The sequence below is a fragment of the Anabrus simplex genome, chromosome 2, assembly GCF_040414725.1.
Source record: "Anabrus simplex isolate iqAnaSimp1 chromosome 2, ASM4041472v1, whole genome shotgun sequence".
Taxonomy (NCBI): Eukaryota; Metazoa; Arthropoda; class Insecta; order Orthoptera; family Tettigoniidae; genus Anabrus; species Anabrus simplex.
The window spans coordinates 1,138,120,438-1,138,142,852 of record NC_090266.1 but is presented as its reverse complement, the minus strand read 5'-3'; the positions used below and the strand labels follow the sequence as shown (position 1 = coordinate 1,138,142,852).

General features: G+C 43.3%; 1 protein-coding gene across 1 annotated transcript; it reads right to left on the bottom strand.

Annotated features, from left to right (window-relative positions):
- Window positions 1-2,401: 2,401 nt before the first annotated feature.
- On the bottom strand, window positions 2,402-22,156 carry LOC136863346 (uncharacterized). Its single transcript, XM_067139733.2, has 2 exons — window positions 22,044-22,156; window positions 2,402-3,683 (listed from the first exon to the last, which is right to left on the bottom strand). Exons 1-2 carry the CDS (start codon window positions 22,080-22,082, stop codon window positions 2,745-2,747), a joined length of 978 nt encoding a protein of 325 aa, XP_066995834.2. The 5' UTR covers window positions 22,083-22,156; the 3' UTR covers window positions 2,402-2,744.
- Window positions 22,157-22,415: the final 259 nt, after the last annotated feature.

Below are 22,415 nucleotides of genomic sequence, written 5' to 3'. Positions count from 1 at the left end.
AAAGAACCACCAGACTAATGAACTTAACAATAGAAAGAATAAATACCAAAGAACTACCATACTAATGAACTAAACAATGGAGAGAAGAAATACCAAAGAAACACCTGACTAATGAACTTATCAGGAGATGTAACAAGAACCTAAGGACTGTATGACTAATGAAATTACAAAAAGAGATAAGTACGAAAGGCCCGTAAGACTAATGAACTAAACAATAGAGAGAAGAAGTACCAAGGAACCACCAGACTATTGAACTTAACAATAGAAAGAAGAAATACCAAAGAACCACCACACTAATGGACTTATGAATAGGAAGAATAATGACGGAGAACTCGTGAGACTACTGAACTTGACAATGCAGAGAAGTGCCAGTGATGTGAGAGACCAATGAACTTAACGATAGAGAAAAATATCCTAGGACCTGTGAGAATAATGAACTTATGAAAAGAGATTAGAGGGACCAAACGGCTGTGTGACTAATGAACTTAGAGAAAGGGAATAGAACGAAAGATCTAAGATACAAACGAGATAATCAACAAACTTTCCTCATTCCTTTCTGGATATTTGCTTCTTTTTCATAGCCCTCGACTCTTATCACTGCAGACTCATTTTAATATACACTGACTGACAGAGCAAATGCAACACCAAGAAGGAGTGGTCAGAACATTATGCCAATTGCAGGGTAGACTGACGTCACTGAGGTATGCTCATGATGTGAAATGCGCCGTTGTGCTGCGCACGTAGCGAACGATAAATGGGACACGGCGTTGGCGAATGGCCCACTTCGTACCGTCATTTCTCAGCCGACAGTCATTGTAGAACGTGTTGTCGTGTGCCACAGGACACGTGTATAGCTAAGAATGCAAGGCCGCCGTCAACGGAGGCATTTCCAGCAGACAGAAGACTTTACGAGGGGTATGGTGATCGGGCTGAGAAGGGCAGGTTGGTCGCTTCGTCAAATCGCAGCCGATACCCATAGGGATGTGTCCACGGTGCAGCGCCTGTGGTTAAGATGGTTGGCGCAGGGACATGTGGCACGTGCGAGGGGTCCAGGCGCAGCCCAAGTGACGTAGGCACGCGAGGATCGGCGCATCCGCCGCCAAGCGGTGGCAGCCCCGCACGCCACGTCAACCGCCATTCTTCAGCATGTGCAAGACACCCTGGCTGTTCCAATATCGACCAGAACAATTTCCCGTCGACTGGTTGAAGGAGGCCTGCACTCCCGGCGTCCGCTCAGAAGACTACCATTGACTCCACAGCATAGACGTGCACGCCTGGCATGGTGCCGGGCTAGAGCGACTTGGATGAGGGAATGGCGGAACGTCGTGTTCTCCGATGAGTCACGCTTCTGTTCTGTCAGTGATATTCACCGCAGACGAGTGTGGCGTCGGCGTGGAGAAAGGTCAAATCCGGCAGTAACTGTGGAGCGCCCTACCGCTAGACAACAACGCGGCATCATGGTTTGGGGCGCTATTGCGTATGATTCCACGTCACCTCTAGTGCGTATTCAAGGCACGTTAAATGCCCACCGCTACGTGCAGCATGTGCTACGGCCGGTGGCACTCCCGTACCTTCAGGGGCTGCCCAATGCTCTGTTTCAGCAGGATAATGCCCACCCACACACTGCTCGCATCTCCCAACAGGCTCTACGAGGTGTACAGATGCTTCCGTGGCCAGCGTACTCTCCGGATCTCTCACCAATCGAACACGTGTGGGATCTCATTGGACGCCGTTTGCAAACTCTGCCCCAGCCTCGTACGGACGACCAACTGTGGCAAATGGTTGACAGAGAATGGAAAACCATCCCTCAGGACACCATCCGCACTCTTATTGACTCTGTACCTCGACGTGTTTCTGCGTGCATCGCCGCTCGCGGTGGTCCTACATCCTACTGAGTCGATGCCGTGCGCATTGTGTAACCTGCATATCGGTTTGAAATAAACATCAATTATTCGTCCGTGCCGTCTCTGTTTTTTGCCCAACTTCCATGCCTTTCGAACCACTCCTTCTTGGTGTTGCATTTGCTCTGTCAGTCAGTGTACATTGTGGATAACCCTTCTTTCACGGCATCTAATTCTGATTACCTCCAAATGTCATATATGTTGGTCCAGTTAACATTATCAGATGCCTTTTCTATATCTACATATCCTATATGTTCTTGGGCTAGTCCTTCTTAACTTGATCCTCGGAGTTCAGACATGCATGCTCCTATATTTCTTCGGAAACCAAACTCATCTTGTCCTACTCCGCTTTAACTTGTGCCTACAATCTTTATGACACTTGAAATAAATAGTGTCTACCCCGACGCCATTCTTCAAATTTATCTTAAATTGTACGTGGACATCAGTACGGTGCTGGAAACGTTTTTACATAAGGAAACTAAATTAATAAGAAGCGTACATTGGAACATATAACATATTTTATTTCTCTTTTATTATCATTATTTATTTACAAATAATTTTACTCCAGAATGTGAGTACAACGAATACTGTAATTCATCATTTCGAAAAAAACTGGTTCTCAAATTGAATATCGAAGCACAATGCAAGTAAGTCTATTCTAGTTACGTTATAGGTTGGATGGTAATTATCTTCTCTACTGCGATGGGTGTGACCTGTCCTTAATCGTCCCTGTGCACGAACAAGAGGGTACAGTTCTTTAACGCCACATAGTGTAGAGTTCTCAATAGCAAAAATACACACATAAAAACTGATTTCGTCCCGAGAATGCAGGTTCGTGATGTTTTAACAGGAGCCTGGAGAACAATGACCTTTCTGTTGGTCGTAAACGGCGCCAGGAGAACATTTCATATGATAAGGTGTTAGGGTACTATCACAGTAGTAATATGAATGGCAGTCTGCTGGATCCGGGATCGAACCAATTTTGTTGCACGTGATGGGGGTTGAAGGAGTGATCGGCGAAGAGGTAATATTCGTGGCTGAAGTTGGAGTAACTGTACTTGAAGGGGTTGAAGGAGTGATCGGCGAGGAGGTAATATTCGTGGCTGAAGTTGGAGTAACTGTACTTGAAGGGGTTGAAGGAGTGATCGGCGAGGAGGTAATATTCGTGGCTGAAGTTGGAGTAACTGTACTTGAGGTATCTCCCATGATACAACCTGCTTCTCCCTCTCCAACGCATTTACCTAAAGACGGATCAAAGAACCCTTTACTACATCTGTCCATAACAGGGTGCAAGAGACCGCTTCCGTCATCTTGGCAAAAGAAGTATATCCTATTATTATTTTCCAGTTGGAATACTTCACCAATAGCAGTACAGATTGGGGGAACAATAGAACATGACGTTCCTGTTATGTCACACTGTCCAGTGCATGCGTCATAAAGATGATCAGCTTGACAGGTCATAACTATGTTGTCGGCATGGGGATCACACCACAAAAATGTATTGCAGTCATAGGGGTCAGGATACAAGCCCGCTGACAAACAAGTAATGGTGCGAGAATTCGGTACACAACTGCCAACCTCTCCAATACAACGACACGATGGTCCCACACAAGAACAGTATTCGTTTTCGCTACAATTACGAACTGGATACCACTCGTAGCCATCCTTACTTGAGTCATCGAGGCACACACCAATTTGTTTACAACTGGCACTGCATTTCACCCCTCCAGAATCGCAAACATTTATTTCTTCATCACCAATTATTGCTACAGCATCAGACACCTGCAACAAATATAACAAGCAGCCAATGAATAACTCATCTCGTAAAATGCTTCGAACGATTAAGTCCTGCGTCGTTCCTCCACGTACAGTATATGTTATGAAGCTATTTAGTGGGTAGTATAATGGAGCCAGATATCACACATTGTACAACAATCAGTAAGTATGTTTATAAAAATAACATGAAGCTTAAGGTTTTCGTTTGCCAGAACATATTTCCATCTATGCAGCAGAAGCTCCCATCGATGGTATCTTTACCTTGTGGTGGTGGGGCTTGTGGGGTCAAAAGATCCTGAGAGCTATGCCGGCGGTAGCTTAGCTACTGGTAGGGCCTCCCATGCCGGACAGGTCGAAGGTGATGATCCAGACTAAAAGGGATACCCTGTTCCTCCAGGTTGGGGGTTGAGTATAGGGTTGACACCTCTATACCGTAAAAAAAGCTTGTTGAGAAGCCACAAAGAATAAGAATAAACCGGGCGGATAAAATTGAAAAACGACCTAGGCGAGGAAATGGTTATGGATTGGTATTCGCGATTTGGAATGTGAGAAGTCTACTCCAGCCAGGAGAAAGCAGAAAACTAGAAGAGAAACTTAGAATGTATAATGTTTAAATTGCTGCTGTACAAGAAATTAGATGGCGGGAAATTGAGATGGTCGATTTACAGGATTATACTTTAATCAATAGTGGAAATAGCGAGAAAATCTGTGCAACAGGCTTTATGATATCTAAACAACTGAAGCATCCTTAATGTCTTAGAAGGCAGTAAATGAAAGAATCTGCGTCATGAGAATCAGGGGCCGTTTTTTTTTATTATACACTTATAAGCGTACATGCACCTATTGAAGAAAAGGAAAGTTTTATGAAGAACTTGAAAAACAGTACGATTAGGCATCTATACATAACATTAAAATAGTAATTGGGGACTTCACTGCAAAACTGGGACAACAAGAGGAAGAATTTAGACCCTCAATGGGAGCACAGAGTTTAAATTTGAAAAGTAAAAACAATCGGTTACGGGTTATTGATTTCGCTACAGCAATGGATACGGTAATCAGTAGCACTACATTTGATTACAAGAGAATTCATAAAGAAACTTGGGAAGCACCATATGGGAACACCAAGAATCAAATCGACCATATACTGACTGATAAAAGACACGCGTCAAATGAACAGGATGTGCGTACTTATAGAGGTGCGGATATAGAATCAGACTACTATTTGGTGAAAGCCAAATTGAAACAAAAGCTTGCAGTAAGAGTCAGAGGTAAAGCAGAAAGGAGGAAAGTATTTAACCAAGAACAATCTAATGACAGGTGGAATGCAGGTGCTCACCTGGCCTCCTTCTAACCAACACACGGCCATCACTGGCACCAAGGCAGAACTTGCTTTCATCGGAAAACGCAACGGACCTCCACTCCATCCTCCAATGAGCTCTCGCTTGACACCACTGAAGTCGGAGACGGCGGTTGTTTGGGGTAAGCGGAATGCACGCCGATTGGCGTCTGGCTCAGAGCTTTCCTTCAAGTAACCGATTTCTAACAGTTCGTTGCTTCACTGTGGTGCGAACTGCCGCACGAATTGCTGGTGCAGACGACGTCCTCTGCGCCACAGCCACACGTCGAAGACGGCGGTCCTCCCTCTCAGTGGTGCCACGGGGAGCATACCTTCTCGTGACCACTGTTGCCAGCACCCATGCACAGTGAAGACATTCCTGCCAAGTCGTTTTACAATAGCGCGGAAGGAAAATCCACCTTCACGTAGCTCTATTATACGACCTTCACGTAGCCCTATTATACGGCCTCGTTCACCCGCAGTGAGGTGTTGATACTGGCCTCTTCGTCGTCGTAAAGACATTCTTGACCCACTCACAGTCACTCCGTCCAATCTCACAGGTAACTACCGCTCTCGCAATGTACAGCCCGTATTTAAAGCAAATCTGATTTGCAAGATCATGCGACAGCTACTAGCGCCACGCTAATGCGATTTGCTGGAAATTTTAATCAACGTCATCTTTCAGATCTATAAACACGCCTACCAACGTTCGTTAATCTAACACAACACTTTCTTGGCGTTTGGATATATTCTTTTCCGCCAGCGTAAGTAGGTACTTAATATTTGTTAAGTAAGTTTGAAGCCACTCTGTCGACTCTACAAGAAATTTCACTGACTGACTCTGCCAGCGGTAGACAAGCCAATGCTCTGTTAAAAGGCATAGAGCAGGGCCATCCAGCTATTGCGCTCCGAGAGCGCGCCCGCGCTCGGGGAGCACTGGGCAGTCAGACGAGCGCTCCTTCCCCTACCACTCCTACAGTGTGGCAGCGAGAAGACCTGAGACGGATGATGTTCGGACCGCACTGAATAGATACGTACAGTCGTGCGTCCGACGGCTTTTGTGGGTTTGTTGACATCATATTGATAGGGCTGTTTTGCCATAACACATATACAAATCGAAAGGTACTCCGATGTATGGAATATGTAGGAAACGAAATCAAGTGTTAAGTAAAGAATACAGAAATGTGATTTATTCAAAACTGAAATTATGAACATATCTGAGAGGAAAATTAAACAAAATTTGACCAATACTTTACCAATATTCTTAAACAATTACGCGAGTTTCTATCGCTCATCGTTGCACGATGTTTACTTTTGGTAAGCTTAAGAACCGAAAAGAAACGCTCACAAATGTACGTTGAGCCGAACATTGATAGAACTTTACATGCATGTTTATATAAAAGGGGGTATTCTTCTTGCGGAAAACCGCTGTAAAATTCTTCCAAACTTCGTGACATTAGAAAGCGGTCTTTAAGACGAACATTGCACTGCAGTTCAAGCAACCCTAACTGAAATAGCTGTGGAGCACTGTCTGCACTAAGTGAAAATGTTCGAACAAATACATATAACACCGCTTGGAGTTCTGATAATTCTGAAAATCTCTTTTCAAACTGTTCTTGTAATTGGCGAATTACCTGCAAGTACTCATCAAGGTCGACACCTTATTTCACTGTTTCAAGCAATGGAAAATGTCCTGTGTTCCTTGCACGCAACTGGTTTTCCCACAAAATCAATTTTCTTTTGAACGCTTGAATTTCTTCCACCAAATCGCAGATATTGTGCTTTCCGCTCTGAAGCGAAGTTTTTTCTTTTTTTCTATTGGCTTTACGTCGCACCGACGCAGATATGTCTTATGGCGACGATGAGGCAGGAAAGGGATAGGACTGGGAAGGAAGCGGCCGTAGCCTTAATTAAGGTACAGCCCCAGCATTTGCCTGGTGTAAAAATGGGAAACCACGGAAAACCATCTTCAGGGCTGCCGACAGAGGGGTTCGAATCTACTATCTCCCGAATACTGGATACGGCTGCCCTTAAGCGACTGCAGCTATCGAGCTCGGTAAGCGAAGTGTTCAAGTATTCAGACGGGCAGTAAAGTCACTTAAAAAGGCCAAGTCCGCCATCCACTTAGGATCACGCAAAAGAATTTCGGGCCGCCCTTTTATGTCATAAAAGGTATCTCTTGCATTTTGCAAGCAAAAAACTCGATGAAGCACCTTCGCCTTGCTCAGCCATATTACTTCTGCATGGTACGGGATATCCGGATACTCCACTTCGATGTCGTCCAAGAACTCTTTGAATTTTTTTTTTTTTTTTTTTTTTTTTTTTGCAATTCGCTTTACGTCGCACCGACACAGGTAGGTCTTATGGCGACGATGGGACAAGAAAGGCCCAGGAATGGGAAAGAAGCGGCCGTGGTCTTAATTAAGGTACTGATTAAGGTACAGCCCCAGCATTTGCCTGGTGTGAAAATGGGAAACCACGGAAAACCATTTTTAGTGCTGCCAACAGTGGGGTTCTCCCGATTGCGAGCTCACAGCTGCGCGCCGCTAACTGAACGGCCAACTCGCCCGGTGCTCTTTGAAGTGACGGTGCATGAGTCCATGGGATCGAAGAAAATTTACCACTCGCACAACTGTTCCGATTACGTCTTTAAGTTTGGCGACTTATGTACAGATTCCCTCCTGGTGTATCAAGCACTGGATCGCCGCCATTAGGGTAGTACCGCTCTCAGTCATTTTTAATTTTACATAGCTGAGGGGGACCCCGTGCGTAGACTACGTAATGCAGGAGCTCCATTCGTCGTTACACTCGTCAACCGTTCCCATTTTAATCCCATTGACTCAAAATGCCCCCCACTGCTTTGAAAATATCGAAACCGGTAGTGGTGTCTTTGAGAGCTACCAAGTCTAGGAAATCCTCGGTGACCCTAATATCGTCATCTACCCCTCGAATGAAAATAACGAGCTGAGCTGTGTCCGCAATGTCGGTTGATTCATCGAGGGCGATGGAAAAGGATACAAAATTTGCTGCATTCTCCATTAATTGCTGTTCCATATCAACCGCCATATTGTCTATTCTGCGAGCCACAGTGTGAGGAGAAAGAAAGATTTTGTGAAATTTCTCAACTAGCTTCATAGGACAAATACATGCCGCCGCGTCCATTAGGTACTCCTTGATTACATTCCCTTCCGCGAAGGGTTTCCCAGCTTTGGCAATTTGCGACGAACATTTGTAGCTTGTTCGTAAATTGGGTCCACCAACCTCACTCTCCTCAATCTCCTGTCAGACAAAAATACGGCAAGTCACAACTTTAGTGTTCTTCAGATAATTCAATCATTTATTCATTCTCGTTTGTAAACAAGTATTAAAAAATTAAAACAATAATACTTACAGAACAGTGCTGCTTGAAATTTTCTTTCAGTTCTTCCAACTTCGATTGGCGACTGGCGTCTGTCAAATCACCGTAATCATGCCTGTGGTTGGCACTGTAATGCCGTTACAAATTGTGTTTTTTAACACATAAAATCTCAGTGGCACACTAAAAAATCGGCTGATCTCTTCGGCCCGGCGGGCAGACCGCTCGCTCAGCTAGCCAAGCTCCTCCCACCACTACCGAAACTACCTTACCCCAAAGCGCTCGGAGCACTGGCTCTGGCCGCGCTGTTTGGATGGCCCTGGCATAGAGGATTTCAACTTTGGATTTGATTTGCTTTTATTCAGAAGAGTTCTAACGCAATGGGACTCATTATGAAACACCGCACAGTCAGTCAATCACTACTGATCTGCATTTAGGGCAGCCGCCCAGGTGGCAGTTCTGCTTTACCAGTGACCTGGATTTTGGACCCCTTTGGACAATAAGTATCATATCAGAAAATAAAGGATAGTATTAGATCCACTTATTGTTTTGAATTCATTGTATTTTTTCGTCATCATTCGTTCTAGATTCTAGTCAGTGGATACATTTTGAAGTTTTAATTGTGGTTTCATTTCGTTGCACCTCGTACCATTAGGGGGCCGATGACCTAGCAGTTAGGCCCATTTAAACAACAAGTTTTATCAATGTTATTAACATTTATTCGCGTTAGATTTTGGAAAAAAAGCATTCGAGTTTATAAAAGTTTACATTACAAGGTAATCTGTGATTTTTAAACAACATTCTGTAACTTTACTCTTGCATTGCATCCTTGACATTCCATATGCCGGGCTGAGTGGCTTAGACGGTTGAGGCGATGGCCTTCTGACCCCAAGGTGGCCGGCTCGATCCTGGCTCAGTTCTGTGGTATTTGAAGGTGCTCGAATATGTCAGAGTCGTGTCGATAGATTTACTGGCACGTAAAAAAATTCTGAGGGACTAAATTCCGTCACCTCGGCGTCTCCGAAAATTATAAAAGTAGTTAGTGGGACGTAGAGCAAAATGACAGTATTAGTGATATTACAAACTTGTTTGCGGTGTATATACAGAGTTAGTCACCTAACATTACCACCGGCAATATTTCTTAAATAACAAGGAATTTTGGAAAGCATCTTTCCTAGGCAAAACGATAGGAGAGAGACTCATGAAATTAGTAGATACATTTATTAATATTAAATTGTAAAGTATAGTATTCAGCTCAAACTTACGTATTTTTACATGTAAACTCCCTATTATCTCTAGCATAATTGAAAGCATGAAAAAAGATTAATAACTTCGTTTGTTAAAATGTGATAAGTTAACTCAATAAGTTAACTCCAGTGAGAGCACACGACGAGGAAAGACAAGGAAAGAAAATATATCTAGTTAACTCCGCCCGTAAAACAAATGCCGGATCACAGTAGTGCCAACGTCTGAAGGTGACTTTCGATTAATATTTGGTTAAACGTCGCATAAATTATACAAAGTCATGTCAAATCAAAATTGATAATATTTGGTCCTTTAAAAATTATAAGTCCGATTAATATAGCACTGTGTATGAAATTACGCCGCCAATCGTTATGTAATCGGCCGGAGCGTGCCCACGCTAGCTGCGAACTAATGCGTCCAATAGGGATTCCCAGAAGTAGGCCTGACTTAAGATTGCAGATTATAATTATTCTATTGATCGGTTTGGGTTACGCATCACAGCAAGTGATATTGATTGATGGGCCACACAATCAATCGCATCGCTATTACCGTAGGTCTCGTGGATCAAGAGATCTAGAAATTGGAGTGGGGAGCTTCCCTCTATTCTCCTCCGAACCGGGGTGAAACCATATAAGCTTCCGCCTGTGCTAGTGGAGGGCGAGTTTTAGTGAAATTCCAGAGGCATTCATACCGCCAGTCAGTGATCGGACTTTGCCTTTGTTTGTATGTGTATCCGCTCAAGTGAACAGGAGTGCGGTATTCGAGTACTTATAATAGCACATAACAGTGAAAAACTCTGAAAACGGGAGTGCCTTTCAAATTACGGGACGATCACGACTTGTTGGACGTATGATCAGACTGTGCCGATATTCGTATCGCGAGACCGTGACGCGGTATTGCGCCGTGCATCGTGAGAAAGGAATTGTTCTCTAGACAATGACTTGTGATAGGGACGAAGACAGGAGTGTGATCGTTAATAAACTGGTGAAATCGTGTGGATAAACACGCGGGTAGAGAAGGAGGAAGTTCCATGTAAAACGATAGTACTATATTTTGAAGTATAAGCTGTACTTAAAACAGTACGTAGAAATAGGCTTTGTCTGCAGAAATACAGATAACTGTGACGGGGTTTTGGACATAGAAATCCACTCTCACATTCCTTTAAGTTGTTTAAACTGTAGCAGTGATCGTACTAGTGTCTGCCGTGAATTAACTTTGCCTATTTAAAGTAGGAAAGTGGAGTTTCATATTTTCACATACGGCTTATGTCGAAACTATGTTAGTGGATTTATAGCTCACCTACTGAGAGCTAGTGAAATTTTAGAGTTGCCAGTATCGGCTCAAGATAACTGTGACGCGTGGAGAAGGATCCTCTGTGAACGTGATGTGCTTAATCTTGTTCCAGTGCTTGTGAATTTAAGGACCATGAAGACTTCTAGAATCGAAGCAAAACGTTTGGAACCCATGGCCTACCACAGCTTCAGGATAGAGTAAGCTACGCCGCGAGCCTCCCGAGGCTCGAATGATGGACGACCCGACACGATGTTGAGTACAAATTTCTGATTCATTTGAATGCGGGGGATTCTTTCTTATTGTAAATATGTAGATATTATCAGGATAGAATTAGAATAATTTGATGAATATTAGATTGCCAGATAAGGGTAGCTTGGAGTGGTCAGTAGGATAGTATTTTAATTATGTGAGATTATCTGGGAATGGAAACTCGTGAGGTTAATTTCAAGCACCTTAATTTGATTCATCGAATTGCATGTGCATGTGTTTTATTGTTTTTAATGTTTGAGAGTGTTTTAGAGAGGGGGAAACTATTAATGTTGTTGTTAACTTAACATAGTAGCCTTCTTCTAATTTAAATATTCATTATTAGTCAGAATAGCAAGACGACAGGGTCCTCACAATTACTTGTTGATATTATTTTAAATGCGGGGATAATAAGGCACTCTAATCATAAAATTTCTCAGCAGTTTAGACTGCATGCTAGAATAACTAATGGCTGTACAACCTGTGTGTGTAGAAAACGGCCCGTCCGGGACTCGAAACATCATCCTCCCCAACGTAGCTAGACCCATGTCTTATTATTATTATTATTATTTGAGATTAAATGCTTTGATTTTATTTAAAGTTACTTTACTTTACAATTACATATCTTTTGTTTTCAGTTAATGATAATTTTTGGCTTGTGTGCGAGAGAAACCGTAGAGAAATCGCCGATACGATGAGCTGTGTGTGAACGCAAGCCCTTTGTGAATAAGAGATGAGACAAATGATGAGGCAGCGAGATAGAGTGATATATTTGAAGAGTGCAGAGCATGTACGAAGTGATTTGAGCACTGATAGTGTTACGTTGGTGCAGTCGTATTGAAAGGGATCGCAGAGCGAACGGAAGTTTCAATGTCAGATACCATGCTGGGTTTCTACACAAAGACAGCTCAAAGTAGAAGAGGCAATAATATTGGATTTACTCATTTGAGTAACGAGTATATGATTAAATTAATGTCAGAGTTATTAGTTATTTCCCTACTTAAGATGTTAATCAGGGAACTACAGGATCAAATGATGATGGTGAAATCGAGGCCACTAGTTCGAGTCCTGGGGCACATGAAGTATTGCCGGTCACACAGCAACATGCTTACTACAAGAATACAGCCAGTGTATGTGCCATTTGCCATTCTTTTTCAAGATTTTATATATTTCTGGGTATTTTTATGTGTAAGTAGTGTTTTCTGTTTGGATGTGACTTCATGAGTTTCTTTTGTAGTGTTTATTGATGTGAAAAGGTTCTGACCCTGTTGACCTTGTGCTGTCGGTCATCGTATGTGGGGATATATGTGTTCACTCCCAGTCCAGTCTGTTATTCATGGATTATGTGTCGTTATTACACGGGAAGTGTTTTTAAAGTTTTCTTCATCTCACGTTTTGTTTATAATTTAATTGGGTTATATTTTAACTAGGCGACCACTCTGAGTCTATTCCCAGATTAATTATAGTGTTATGTTGTTTATGTAAACAGGAAATATCCTGGAGAATACCTTCGCATTCGCATAATCTTTAAATATGTGATGTGTCTCAAAGTTATGGTAATAGGATTGGAAAGTTCGTACTCAACATCTAATATTTAAAAGAGGGATTGATCAACAATTAAATCGATCATTAGAAGACAATGAACTGCTCAATCAAGTTATTGATATTTATGAAAGATGCAATTAGTTTTTCATTTGGTTTTTGACAACGGGAGATGGATTTCCATGGTTTTATTTAATTTTAAATGAGTTATTAGTGTCAATTATTTTTCGTTATCGGGATTATTAAATTTTGTTCATGTGTTTTAACAAGATTGATTAAATTCTTTAAACATCTTTATGCTTATCATTTTGCCAAGAAAATGCATCCTTCTCCTCCGTTCATTTAAGCGTTTAAGTTAGATTTAAGTTAGTTGATTTTGTAGACGCGGACGTTCTGTGGCCCTAAGAGGCCAGTGTTCATATCTCGGAGCGTAGGAGGTGCGGTAGACCTCGCACTGTCGTAAGGGCATTTGTTAGCTCATGTCTTCGGATTATGTTTTTACAATCCAGATGAGGTGACATTTGTCACTAGACAGAAAAGGTCCCTTGACTATCGATCTCTGTGGCGCGTGGTCCCGTGTGATCATTACACATTCGGGGTAATTTTCGCCGTCACATTGTCCCATGAGCTATGGGGGTTGATGGGAAAGGTCCCAAAAGTAAGAACAGTGATAATGAAACTTGTAGTATGAATAGGTTGTTAAGAAATAAACAGCGCATTACATGCGCATGCCAACATTTTATTAACTTTTTTCTTGTAAGAATATTGTTCAGGGTGTTGCACACTATTTTCCAAACACACTTGTAATCTACCGCGTAAAGAGTGGATAACACGGCACAGCAAGTTTGTTGTAATTCTACCGCAGGCTATCTCTATGCCATGTTTCATGTCCTCTGGAGTTGTCGTGGTAGACTGCCTCCTTTAGCCTACCCTACAAAGGAAAGTCTAATGTGGTAAGATAAGGAGAATGGGCTGGCCAGTTTACATGACCTCTACGTCCTGTTAAACGTCCATTGAACATTCTAGCAAGGGTCCAAAACAAAATAAAACCAAACCCCATGGCACAACAGCCCCGAAGGGCCATGACCTTCCAAGTGACCGCTGTTCAGCCCAAAGGCCTGCGATTATGAGGTGTCGTGTGGTCAGCACGACGAATCCTCTCGGTCATTATTCTTGGATTTCTAGACCGAGGCCACCATCTCACCGTTAGATAGTTCCTCAATTGTAATCACGTAGGCTGAGTGGACCTCGAACCAGCCCTCAGATCCAGGTACATGTACCTGACCTGGTCTGGAATCGAATCCGGGGCTTCCGGGTAAGAGGCAGGCATGCTAGCCCTATACCGCGGGGCCGTCTCTATCGCTTAGTGTTAATTGCAGAATGAGCTGACCAACCATCATGCTGGTAGCACATCCTTGTACGAGTCTCCAGCGGGACATTTTCTAGCTAAGTTGTAACATCATTTTGTAGGATTTCGATGTATTTTAGAGCTGTTTTTGTATGCCTTCAACGAAGTGAAATCCATTGAGCTGGTCGCCACTTATTCCGCACCGTACATTGACACCCCACGGTCGCTGTCGCACCCCCTTTCGAAGCCAAAGAGGATTGTCCACTGGGCAGCATGCATGTTTCGTAAATTCACTGACCCTTCATTTGTTAAACCTGCTTCATTGGTAAACAGGTAGAGAACTAGGGTGACATTCTCTCACCGGCTGGCGGCAGGCGCGCCCGGCTTCTCCGCCTTCCATTGACTCAACACTCCCCGCTCCGCGGCATAGCACTCACATGAGATAACGCATTCCAAGCACGGATCTGAACTGCTAAGTGCGGGCATTCCCGTGCTGCCCCTGTGCTGTGTAACGGGAAGTGATGAGTCAACGGGAGACAGATAAGCTGGGCTCGCCTGCCGGCCAACCAATGAGAGAAATGCACTGTACAATGCAATTTATCTTAACGGCAGTTCATAGAAATTCACTCGATTGTGAAAGTCATTTCCATGTAATTCCTGATTAAGCTACACATGACATAGGAGATATCTGTGTCGATGCAGTGTGCGTATTGCATTACTTTGACTCATTCCACTGCCTCTAGCAATGTTACGTGAGTTAATCTGCGGATTCACGGCAACACAAGCTAGCTCACCAACTTCACCTGCTCCTCCTGTGGGGGGTTTGCTACGGACACGTTTGCGTATTGTTGCACTAACTGTTTCAACAACTGCTTGTATAGGATGGACTGTCGAAAGGAATGAGCGCTCCCTGGACTCTCTTTCGACAAATCTTCGTGCATTATGGGAGGCTGTGCAGTAATCATAGACCAGCATATCTCCCAAAGCTTCCAGTGTGTTGTGGAGTCTATGTTACGCGGCATCGCATCCAGTAGCTTAACTAAGAAAAGACGGGCCCACCAGCAACATAATATTTTAGGGCCCCCTCCACAGATTCAGCAAATTCCGCGAGAATGACGTTTCCCACATTAATCACGTCATCCTTACATACTTTCTTTTGCTAGTGGCTCTACGTCGCACCGAAACAGATAGGTCTTATGGCGACGATGGGATAGGAAAGGCCTAGGAGTTGGAAGGAAGCGGCCCTAGCCTTAATTAAGGTACAGCCCCAGCATTTGCCTGGTGTGAAAATTGGAAAACACGGAAAACCATCTTCAGGGCTGCCGACAGTGGGATTCGAACCCACTATCTCCCGGATGAAATCTCACAGCCGCGCGTCCTTAACCGCATGGCTAACTCGCCCGGTTATTCTTACATACTAGAGATGTATTATAATTAATTGAAACCCGCCAGAACTGGCATCCGTCACAATTTTCCGAAGCTCCATTGTTTCGTTAACCATACTTTCCGCATCAATACTGCTGGTTTTGTAACTTTCAATGGAGAGTAAAGCCGATGAACTTAACTACTGCGCCGGTATGCATTTACACTGACTTTGCAAATGTCATGGGATAGCGGAGCACTGATGCCCAGGTGTGTTGTCTGCGCACCACCCGCCCCCTGTGCCAGCGGCAGTTGTATAGGAGACCTTGTAAGCAGTGGCTGTGCATGTGGCACATGTAACATGGAACGTCGTCGTGAGCTGACACCGTTCGAACGTGGTATGGAGGTCGGTGCCCGACGGATGGGAAGTGCAATTTCGGAAGTGGTGCGGGAATTCGGCTTCATACGATCAACCGTGTCCAGGGTGTATCGTGAATGGTTGAATGCGGGTGTCACCGTCCACAACAGACGAACGACCAGCCGTCCAGCCACCCTCGATGACCGTGACCGGCGACATCTGAGACGGATTGTCAATAGTGACAGACGGGCAACCGTGCAACAAATCACGGCTCAATTCAACACAGGCCGTGCTAGACACGTCTCCCAGTAGACAATCCGTACGAACATGGGTTCTATGGGGAATGGGAGCCGGCGCCGCACACGGGTGCCACTGTTAACCCAACGTCATCGAACACAACGACGCGCATTTGTCGCCAATCACCAGGGATGGACACTGGAACATTGGCGCAACGTGATATGGTCGAACGAATCACGATTTCAACTGCACCATGCCGATGGGAGGCACCGTGTATGACGCAGACCACATGAAGCGATGGATCCCGCCTGCCTCGAAGGTGTGGTCCAGGGCGCTGGTGTCTCTGTTATGGTCTGGGGTGCATTTTCCTGGTATGGAATGGGCCCCCTAGTTGTTCTGGAAGAGACTTTGAATGGCACGCGTTATGTTGAGCTGCTCGGAGACAATCTCCACCCATGGATCCTGCACCCACGAACAGACCAGCGTTGGCAGCCGCTCTGCAAACGATTTGGTGTCAGCTGCGTCCAGAGGACTACCAGGGACTTGTCGACTCACTGCAGAGGAGGCCCCACACGCTATTAAGTGACTATCCCATGACATTTGCTAAGTCAGTGTATAAAATGCAGTGCACTGAACGATCGTTCAGCGGATTCTGTCGTGACCGGTAACGTGAGACAAGGTTACAGCACTGTACACAAATCAGGGATACTACAAGCAATGACCGAATTTTCTACTATCAGAAGTTCGGCCAGCACTTTTAAGTTTGAAAGGTCACGAATTTTTAAATTCAAATCTTTATCTAACTTACCACTGTACCGGCCCCAATGAGTGTCAATTCTACTTTTCGTACTACCAGTTTCAAAATTACTCTATTGTTGTCGTGATATGGCACTAACATAATATTTTTAATCACTCTGGGCTGAATTATCACTAACACAAATATTACAGTCCCATGACTTTTATGCTGCATTCTCACTTAATGTTCAATCGACACGCCGGACACGGATGTATCATAAGACGTAACACTATTGCTACTGGAACATAACAAGGAATGTTCGCCTACACTTTTAAAGAAATAATCTATTATGTTGCAAGTTTTAACAGATTCTTCATTTTCACGTTCTCCGTTGCGTTTTTTATTTTTTTGCTTTACGTCGTCGCAGCGACACACACAGGTTTTTATGGCGACGATGGGATAGGAAATGCCTAGAATTGGAAGGAAGCGGTCGTGGCCTTAGTTAAGTACAGTCCCAGCATTTGCCTGGTGTGAAAATGGGAAACCACGGAAAACCATCTTCAGGGCTGCCGACAGTGGGGCTTAAGTGACTGCAGCTATCGAGCTGGGTCCCTTGCGTGTTTGGAAGAAGCTTTATTACTTAGATTTCCCGTTATAAATGTACGCACACGTCACCAAGTTATCAACTGAACTGACTAACTGACTGTGAATTACTATACTGATCTGATTCTAAATTCGTATCATTGTAAGCATCGTACTAATAGAGAGCTGCACCATTATGTTCCAAGTGAATCACATCACAAAGTAGATGTTTAGACGTTATATCAATACAAACAAATTACATTGCATAAGTTAATTTGGCATAGAATACTTTCACTGGTTTCATTTCAACTAGAGGCACATTACGTATTCAGGTATACTGTACTATAGAATGGCTCAGTGAGCCCCGTACCCCTCCCGCACCACCACCACCCCCACTTCCTGCAAGACGGGCCCTGTGGGCGCGTTAGTTTCGCCCCTGATCACGTCCATCGTCCAGTCCAACGTGGTTCTACACGCTACTATTCAGGTTATAAGGGCCCTTAAAAAATTACTATACAGAGAGACAGTGTATTAGTTCAGTTGCTTAGATCCTGGCTTTCCACCCATAAGAAAACTGCGTACTATTGTGGCGGAGGATAGTGCTGTGTGTGTAGTGTATGGCTTGCAGAATGTTGGGAATAGCACAAACACCCAATACCATTTAAGATTGAAATCCCCGAACCGGTCTGGAATCGAACCTGGGGCCATTCAGCTAAGAAGGTAGACTTCTACTAACTATACCCGACCGTCTGGAGTTACTGACTTTCGGGGCGGAAACACTGGATGTCGTGAGCAGGTTACCAACATCACCGTGACAAAGGTGTATTAGTTCTATATGATTTGTAACCGCATTAACTGGAATTATTTTAAGTTGTCCGCCTCTGTGGTGTAGTTGTTAGTGTGATTAGCTGCCACCCCCAGAGGCCCGGGTTCGATTCCCGGCTCTGCCACGAAATTTTAAAAGTGATACGAAGACTGGAACCGGCTCCACTCAGACTCGGAAGGTCAATTGCTTATGGCGGGAGGGGGGCCGATTCCCACCACAGCCATCCTCGAAGTAGTTTTCCGTGGTTTCCCATGTCTTCTCCAGGCAATTGCTGGCACGGTACCTAATTTAAGGCCACAGCCGCACCCTATCCTCTCCCTTGTCTAACCTTTCCATTCTTCCCAGCCGGGCTGAGTGGCTCAGACGGTTGAGGCGCTGGCCTTCTGACCCCAACTTTGCAGGTTCGATTCTGGCTCAGTCCGGTGGTATTTGAAGGTGCTCAAATACGTCAGCCTCGTGTCGGTAGATTTACTGGCACGTAAAAGAGCTCCTGCGGGACAAAATTCAGACACCTCGGTGTCTCCGAAAACCGTAAAAGAGTAGTTAGTGGGACGTAAAGCAACATTATTATTATTATTATTATTATTATTATTATTATTATTATTATTATTATTATTATTATTATTATTATTATTATTATTATTATTATTATTATTATTACCATCCTTCCCATCCCCCCCACAAGGCCCCTGTTCAGCATAGCAAGTGAGGCCCGCTTGGCGAGGTACAGGTCCTCTTCCCCAGTTTTATCACTGACCCAAAATCTCACACTCGAGGACGCTGCCCTTAAGGCGGTAGAGGTGGGATCCCTCGCTGAGTCCGAGGGAAAAACCAACCCTGGACGGTAAACGAATTAAGAAAGAAATAAAAAAAAAGAAAATGAGTATTCGAAAGTTAGATTGGTTGGTGAATTAACTGATCACAGACTAACGAGTCCAGTCACTAGAAGAAGAAATATTTTGATGAAATTTCATTCTAATTCAGAACGATTTAAGACTGAATGATATATTTTGTCGTTGTTTCTTCCATTGTTAATAAAGTTTAATCTTTTACTGTTCAAGTTTGATATTCCCTTGAAATAACTCTTCCCATTCTTATAATAATAATAATAATAATAATAATAATAATAATAATATAATTATGTTATTTGATTTTACGTCCCACTACCTACTTTTACGGTTTTCGGAGATTTAGTGCCGCAGGATTTCATTTACGTGCCTGTAAATCTACCGACACGAGGCTGACGTATATGAGCACATTCATACACCACGGGACTGAGCCAGGATCGAACCTGTCAAGTTGGTCCCGTTCTTAAACTGATCCATCAGACACGTGGACCGTCCATCCTTGGTGGAGCTTCTCGTGCGATCTGGCATACGTGCTCAATACAGAAGCAGAATATCCCTGGTGTGGAAATTGGAAATCACGGAAAACTACAGTGAGTCAAAATGAAACTCATACACTAGAGGAGAGCTTGTTTATTTTGATTCAACAACAAAAAATACCTATTACTTTATTTTAGTCTTGGTTCTGGCTTAACAAACACACATTTCTCTACTAAGGTACAAAGTAAATCAACTCATATTTCTTATACTTAAAAGAAAATTAATACCTTATTCTTAAATATGCATGAAACAGGTCAAAGTAAAATTCATACACCTTCATGTAGTTCCTGAACGATCTCTAATAACACAAAGTTTTTAACAGTCAATACTTTGTAGGATACCCTTTAACACTTTTCATGGCTCTTAAACTGTTAGGTAAAGATTGTACCAACTTTTAGCAATAAGATGGATCTATTTTCGTCCATTCTTCACATGGAGCCATTTTCAGATCATCTTTGTTCGAAATCTGCTGTATTATTATCGCTACTTCCAAGTAACGCCATAGGTTTTCTATGGCATTTAAGTCTGGTGACTGTGGAGGTGTCTCGAGTACTTTTGGGCAATTTTGCAGCAGCCACATCCGTACTATATGAGCCTTGTGCTTCGGGTAGTTATCTTGGTAATACTTAAATCGATCAAGTATTCCAAGATTTTGAGCATTAGGTCATAAATGTTCCTTCAGTATATTTAGATACACATGTTTATTCATGGTCTCATCAATAAAATTCAATTATCTTGGTCCACTAGCTGACATGCACCCCAGACAGTTACACTACTTCCACCATGTTTGATACTTGGGAGTAGATTGCTAGGTTTTTACTCCTCATTTATTTTCCTCCAGGCATTGACCTTTCCATCTGATCCGAAGAGATTGTATTTGCTTTCATTTGCAAAAATAACGGTCTTCCAGAAGTCACAATCTTTTTCTACAAACTCCTTAACGAAGCTCAACGTTTTCTTCCTATTAAGCTTGCTAACAAATATTTCATTCCTAGCTATTCGTCCATGCCTGTTACTTTTCCTTAGAATAAGTCGAATAGTTTCTGGATGGGCCCTCTTATTCGTATGTTCCTCAGCCATCACAGCCGGTTTCGGAGCACTAATCACTGGATTTTCTTCACTTGTCTTACTATCCAACGTTCCTCCCTGAGGTTGAAATGTTTTCTCCCATTCACTTTGTGTTTATTTTCAATGCTACGTGTACCTTGATATTTATTTATAACGCATTGTACAGTTGCATGACTCCTGATTACAAGTTCACCAATTTCTCGAAGTGATTTTCCTCTCTTATAGTGAAAAATCATCAGTTCTCTTTCTTCGTTCGAAGATTGTCCTCTTTGACGCTCCATGATAACACCGGAGATAATCCGTGTTTCACAACTTTCCACAACAAACTGAATGTGGTGTCGAAACACAAACATACACAATTTATACTGCCCTTTTATCTGCCCATATAGGACTGTATGAGTTTCATTTTGACGTGCCCCAGGAACATATAGACAAAGAACCTGTTATATCTTGCTAAGTTAAGGGATACGCTAACTTGCCTGTGGTGACTTAATAATTCAGGACATGCCATTATTTTGCCACACATAAAATGCGAACATAACTTATTGTCCACATTTCTATTCATAAACGCATGTTAGTTACAGTGGTGTATGAGTTTCACTTTGACTCACTGTACGTTCAGAGCTCCCGACAGTGTGGTTCGAACACACCACCCCCAGAATGCAAGCTCACTACTACACAACCTGTACCGTGTAGCCAACTTATTTGGTCACAAAGCTGTTTCTGTGTGATCAAATCTCTCACATAGGGTTGAGAATCGGATTGGGCCCATACGGATAGCAGTTTGATACCAGGAACCTAAAAAAATTTAGAACAATGGATCCTCTTCACCGCCTCTTCATATTGGAGGATCAATCGGAGAGCAGGAACAGAAGGGCAGCCTTTGAGACTCGCATCTCACTATGCCATACTCGAATTGAGGTACCAACGAATGTCTTCTTCCTTTTTTCTTTTGCTTCTTCTTCTTCAGATGCCTTTCCCACACTCTCACGTGGTTGCGGCTGCGACCGGTATCGCACATGTGGACTCGGCCCTGTTTTACTGCTGGATGCCCTCCCTGACGCCAATATTATGTGGAGGGACATTCTAACTATTTCAGCGGTGGTTGCTAGAGTGTAGTGTGTTGTGTTCATGTATATGGACAGGTGTGTAATGAGAAAAACATTCAGTCTCTGGGCCGCGGCATTAACCAGATGCAGTTAAAAGACGAACAGGCCGGGAGACGAACCCGGCACCCTCTAAATCGAAGGCTGCAACGCTGACCATGTAGTCAAAGTACAAGACTGTGATACTATGGGATTGTGAAATAAGCAGTCGCTTGCTGTTGCTTTTCCATGGCACATTTACAACAAGAAGGTCGTTCACGGAAAGGATACCAAGCAATAAATTGCAAAATTTTTAGCAAAACCATTGCCATAAGGGAGTAGTATACAATAGTTGTTCTTACCAGAAGAAAGAGACAGACGAAGTTGATATGTTTATCCATCTTCGATATCTAGAGCACATTCAAGGTCCACTCCAATCTTATATAGGTCTATGAAGTACAGACAAGCTGATAACTCTCATACTGATGAAGGTAAAGTGAATTGCATTTGATAAGACTACGTATGAATTCAAGATATAACGTACGAATTATGAGAATAATGTGCGTGTTACCGAATTAACCAGATATTGCAAAACATGCTTAAGTTATTGTCTGTCCACTTCGGAAGGTTCTTATGGGTTTTGTTCTTTGAGTTTTTGTGAACCTAAAAATCGTCCCTGACTTTTCACCTCTCTCAATATGTAGGTAAGGGTTATTCTGCCCGAAGGCAGGTCC

What these genes read in the sequence shown, in the direction of transcription:
- LOC136863346 (XM_067139733.2), bottom strand. Translation starts at nt 22,082, where the DNA reads ATGGATAAACATATCAACTTCGTCTGTCTCTTTCTTCTG. An exon ending in TCGTCTGTCTCTTTCTTCTG is followed by an intron (nt 3,684 to 22,043) that starts GTAAGAACAACT and finishes TATTTGTTGCAG; the next exon opens with GTGTCTGATGCTGTAGCAAT.